The 5950-nt window shown below is 37.7% G+C and overlaps 1 protein-coding gene across 1 annotated transcript in view; it reads right to left on the bottom strand.

The window, feature by feature from the left end:
• Positions 1-5950, bottom strand: part of rundc3b (RUN domain containing 3b) — a 23883-nt gene that overhangs the window by 11046 nt on the left and 6887 nt on the right. The window contains exons 2-5 of the mRNA XM_008299564.1: positions 4084-4199; positions 3220-3353; positions 723-808; positions 519-608 (exon numbers count right to left, since the gene is read on the bottom strand). Of these exons, the coding sequence (XP_008297786.1) occupies positions 519-608; positions 723-808; positions 3220-3353; positions 4084-4199 (426 nt within the window). The remainder of the gene's footprint in view (positions 1-518; positions 609-722; positions 809-3219; positions 3354-4083; positions 4200-5950) is intronic.

The raw sequence follows: 5950 nt of genomic DNA, 5'->3' as shown, positions 1-5950 counted from the left end.
AGGTCACGATAAAACAAAACCAAACATATAGAAAACGTGTTAATGTAAAAAATTTGGTCATAAAAATGAAAAAACAAATGTACCACATAAACTAAAATATCAGTTGATGGGCAATTAAAAGTTAAAATCTATATGAATCAATATGAATCTCCAATTTTACTATAAATAACACATACTTTATGATTTAAAAAATGCTGATTGTCGAGCAGAAAGTCCCTGATGATCTGAGATGGAGTAACTTTAACAACAATCTAAATTAAACGATATCAAGAAAAACTCCTAAACTTAACAAAAAGTGTTTCTGAGGAAGGCTTTTGTGATGTTGTGTACTTCGGGTATTTTATCCCGTCACTGTGTAGCGTTTATATAATTTATTTTTCATTTAATCAGCCTCTGAAGCTGCTTTTTTTCTTCTTCACGCCTCAGTTAAGGCTCCTGGATAAACCCCAGAGTAGAGAAAAGGATTGCTCCAGATTTCAGGGAGAGAAAGTCTGACTGAACGATGGAGAAACCATCACCTGAAGTCGATGGTGTTGAGTCCGATGAGTGTGTCCGCTAACAGTCCGGCCTCCTCTCCCAGCATGATGGCTCCGTCTTCATAAAACCTCCTGCAAGTCAACACATGCAGCGGTAAACAGAGCAGACACGTGCAGCTGCAACACGTCCAATAACTTCACTTTAAGAGACGTATTCGCTTTGATAGGATGTTTTACGTGTGAGACCTGGTGGTTTTGAAGTCCCTCAGTGCAAATGAGACGTACTCCGACAGCCTCTTCTCCATCAGCACCACTCTGATCCAAGCTCTGCCCTGAAGACACCAACAGGACACACCGCAAGCTTATTTCATGTCTCATTATATGTCTCACGGGGCATAAATGTCTTGACTGAACAGCTGTTTATGATGCGACATATGGAAATAAATGTTTTCTATCAATGCTTGACTTGAATTAAATCCACATAGTCAGTATTCAGTCAGTCTCGCTGCTGAAAATCCAATAAAATATGCTGAAAAGTCATTGAGGTGATTTTAAAAATGCCTTTTCTGCTGAAAATGTTCCTGTAAAACTGAGCTTGTATCTCACCTGCAGCCCGTTTGAGTATCTGGAGTTAAAACTACAGTTTTTGTGACTAGATTTTTGTCCTAGATTGTGGAGCTAGATCTCCATGGTAACTGATGCTTTGGAGCTAGATCTCCATGGTAACTGATGCTGTGGAGCTAGATCTCCATGATAACTGATGCTGTGGAGCTAGATCTCCATGGTAACTGATGCTGTGGAGCTAACCTGGTTCAGGTCCAGGTTATGTTCAGAGTTTAGGATTTAAATTGGCTGAAAGAGCGTCTCCCTTTAACCCGATGGTTTCCTGACTATTATTTATGAGCGATACAGATTCTCAGCTGCGGGAATGTGTTTTTTCTGCTAACATGCTGAGTTGTGCGTCACTGATATCACTGAATGAAGCCGTGTAGTTACAGCATCATGTTGCCATGGGAACCAGATGTATTTAGTTGGCGATGCAGAAATCACATAAATATGTTTTCATGTTTGGCTCTGATTTGCTGTCAGGTCCGTTTACTCTGCTGCTACTGCAGCTGATAGAACACAGATTAGAACATGGATTATTCTGCTGGTATTTATCACAAAGAATATTCAATCAATATCAATTTTTACTTTGATTTGGACAAAAACTAAAGTGATTTCCTGCATTATGGGACAGAGTCAGACCTAAATGAGCTTCAATGCAAGATCATGTTTAAATGTATGAAGTTTAATGTTGAACTTTAACGTGCAGCTGTCGGTTGGAAATAATGCATCAGTAAAATAAATATACTAACTTGTTTAACAGTTTTCTACCAGCATTCCTATCTTGCACCATTTGCAGTAGCGGTTTATGTCTATTTTCCTCATTGTTCTCCATTATAACAATGTGTAGACTGAAGCAGCTGCATTTGATCGATTCATTTTGTGCAGAAGAAGAGTCACGTGACGCGTTAAACGCCTCCTTTTATGTAAACAGGGTTGTAGCAGGAAGTCTGACGTAAAGAAAGTTGATAAACACCTTCATGATACCTGTGATCTCTGACTGGGGTTTAGGTATCGCTGAGCCAAAATGACACTGAAGCAAAGTCAGAAGCACTGCTCATAAGCAAGTGTATATATATGTATATAAATATACTTTCTCTCTATCTCACATCTGCCTTTTTTTTGGTATTGTTAATATTTTATTTTATTTTGGTATCTGTTTTCTGCTTCTTTGCACCAATGGACCAAGTCAAATTCCTGGTGATGTAAAAATTGCTTGGCAATAAAACTGATTCTGATTCTGATTCTGATTCTGATTCTGATGTCAGAGCAGCCTGAGAACAAAGTTTAGTAAATTTCCACGAGTCTCTCACGAACGAGGCTCTGGTTCTCCACAACTGATGAGATCGTTCTATTTCACAGCGTTATCTAAACATCTGATCCACCACAGCGGCCGCCGTTACTTCTGCTGATCAAGTGCTCTGATGAACCCACATCCAGCAACAATTCTCACATGAGCAGCATCATCACAACAGCTCAGAGCAGTCATAATGAGCTTTAACACATCTACAGCTGGAATTTATGTTGTTGATTTCTGTCTTTTTAATTCTGAAAAGTCAAACTTTAGATGTTGATTTTAAACATTAGAGATCCTTGTGGCAGCATCCCTCCTATATACTTATCAATAATTCTATTTTTACACTGTACTTTGACTTTTTAACACTCTTTTTATTGTAAATAACACTTTTGCACCTCATTCCTTCAACTAGCACTATTTGCACGCTAATCGCACACTCTTTTGTACATTGTTTCCTTATTTTTCATGCTAAATGTAACACGTGTGAGTTACTGGATACCTTGAATTTCCCTAAAATGATGAATAAACTATCTATTGTTTGCCATAGCAGAACAATGTCTGCTCCGGTTGTTTCCTCTCCCGTACACGACATAAGACTGAGTCACACTGAACTTTTTAACCTTTTTTGACTGTGCTTCTGTTGTTCTTTTTCTAAGAGGATAATGCAAAGTAAGCCAAAATCTCAAAGGCCTGACTCTGCACTAAGCAGCAGCAGATGTAGTTCTGTGGATGTAAAACTGGTTTATATCTCGCAAAATACGCATTCTAGCGATCAGATTCTTTGTTTTTGTTTGACTCTCAAGTGTTTTTTCTTGTCTTCCCGGACGGTTTTATGCTCACCTTGGCTCTCGACGAGCGCACATTCTCCATGCTCTCGATGCTTCGGATGCAATTATGAGGTACTTTGCTGCAGGCGGCTTTTACGTAATCCCAGAAACTGCGAGGACTCTCGTAGCCAAACCAAGTTGTCTGACCTGAGAGAGGGAAAAAACACTCAGAAAACAGGGATTTGCACAAACATGAATCAGTAGGGCTGCATTATTTTTATTGTCAACTAATCTGTTTGTATTTTTCTCGATCAATCGATTAGTTGTTTGGTCAGTAAAATGCCAATCAGTGTTTCTAAAAGTCCAAAATAACGTCGTCCAATGTCTCGTTTTGTCCACAAACCACAAATATTCAGTTCACTGTCAAAGTGGAGTGAAGAAACTAGAAAATATTAACATTTAAGAAGCTGCAATCACAGAATGTGGACCTAAAAAACATACTCAAAGTCATTATTCAGACTGATTTGCATTTTAAAGATGCACAGAGCAACTTGTGTTGTGCAGAAAAGATTTAGAGGAGACATAAATTGTACACTTATTTGAATTATTGAAATATACAAAGTCCATTTTCAGAAAGTACAGACTCCAGATTCTGACAATTACATTAATAATGCTCTCCACTAGCTTCTGCACTTATTAGATGAATCTCATAAATAGCAAATGAGAGGCCCATTGATAACTAAACCTGACAGAAATTCAACATTTTGCAGATTTGAACGCTGGTGATGTGAAATATTCTGCTCATTTCTGGCATCATCTTTCATCAGATGAAGGCAAATAATGTTGCTTTTTACACATTTTGCTCGTATGTGTTGGTTTTTTTATGATCAGCTGCACGTCTGAGGAGGATTTTAGTAGAAAACGGCTCCGTACGTACCTTTGAGTCGATGGCTGAGGATGTGCTCCAGGATGGAAACGAAGTTAACGAACTCCGGAGACGAGTCGTCTATCGTCTCGAAGCAGGAGCGATCCAGCAGAGTCTTCACAGAAAACCTGGACGGGAGACAAGAAACACACACACACACACAAACAATGGGATTAGAATTAATTATTAAAACTGTGTCTTAAAGGGCAGCTTCACCAAATCGTTTAATGATAGAATAAATTAACTGTGTTTTAAAGCAGAGTTACGAGAGTTTATTCCACCTCCAATCATCAGGGTCCTTCTGCTCACTGATTTAACTGAAGCTTTATTATCATAAACTCTGGATATTTAAAATTGTACATGTGAAATTTTGGCTTGACATTAAAATATTTCTAAATTTTCTGAAAAACTGCATCGATCCACTTTCAGCACACGTTTTTTTTTTACAGTTCGAGGCTGTTTGAACGACAATATCTCAGAAACTATTAAAGATTAAAGCCTGAAATTATCACTGTTATTTCTCATCATGTCATTGATTTAAAATCTGCAATACTGGACGAGTAGATCAAATAATCACTGATTTTGAGTGAGTTGAAATATGAACAAAAACTGAAGCCATCATGAAAAGTCTCATCTGTAAGCACAATTTAGCTCAAAAACTAATAAAGCAGAAGTCAACTAGTGATATTTTCTGAATCATATGTAGCTGCACGTCACGATAATACAAAATAAAACACATAAAGTTCTTTTAATATGAAATATTTGGTCACATAAGTGAGAAAAGTTATATTTTTCTTGAACTTTTACAAATGATTGATAAGCTGGACCACAAAAAAAGGCAGTGTGATATGCAATATTTAAAATTTCTCTAATTTTTCAGGTTCAATATCACTCATTACTTCAGTATAATTCCCTGTGTTGCTTTTTACTTTTCTATTCTCATTTTATTTTTGCTGACTTTTTATATTTCAGTAATGTATTGTACTTATACCTTATTGCTTTTCTGCTTTTTTTTTTTTTTATGTCTTTCATATCTTTCTGTCGTTTTCTGAGCAATATCTGGCACAAGAATGTCCTTTGGGATTATTAAACTTTGATCTTATCTTAAAAGCTAATGTGACAGAAGCAGAACAAACACCAGAAACTGCTGCTGTTCATGTGTCAGAGATAATTTCCCATTTTTCTAAACTGTTGCCGTCTGATTCCACACCAGACAAACACGGACGGCCAAACAAGACGCTCATCAGACGTCACATTATTCTCTTTTCAAAGCTCAAGCAAACAAAAAGACTTTGATTAACATCTACGATCAACCTGCTGCCATCAGGAGGAGAAAACAAAGACGTGGCTCAAACAGCAGTAACCAGCTTTGATGAATGCGCTGCGATGGAAGCAGCCGTAACGCAGCGACCGACTTCTCCTGATCTGATTTCAGCTCGTTAGGCAGGAAGGAAATCTAATGGACGAGGCAGCAACGTGTCGCTGTGGGTGTGTTTCATGAATTCTGCCAAACTGCGTGCAGCCTTTTAACATCAACTGAATAATCTGACTTTAATATCTCACTCTGCTGCTGCTCTCGCTTCCCCCCGTTGCCTAGCAGCAGACTGACCACACACTGTGAGCTTCCTGTGAAACAAACGGACAGAATTCAGAGTATTTACACAAGTAAAGGTTCAGGTTTAAACACTTATAATGTACTGTTACTGTTTTGATTTAAAGTTACATTTTTTTTGGACCAATTGGTTTCTTCTGGCTGGAAATGACAAACAAGAGACAAAAGACAGTAAAACATGATGTTAAAGTTGAAGTTGAACCATTTTTATCCAAGAATGCCATGTCTACAATTGCTTATACCCTTAAAATTGGTGCAAATTCCTAA

Source organism: Stegastes partitus, unplaced genomic scaffold (assembly GCF_000690725.1).
Source record: "Stegastes partitus isolate 25-593 unplaced genomic scaffold, Stegastes_partitus-1.0.2 Scaffold1432, whole genome shotgun sequence".
Lineage (NCBI taxonomy): Eukaryota > Metazoa > Chordata > Actinopteri > Pomacentridae > Stegastes > Stegastes partitus.
This window is presented reverse-complemented; position numbering and strand designations above follow the sequence as displayed.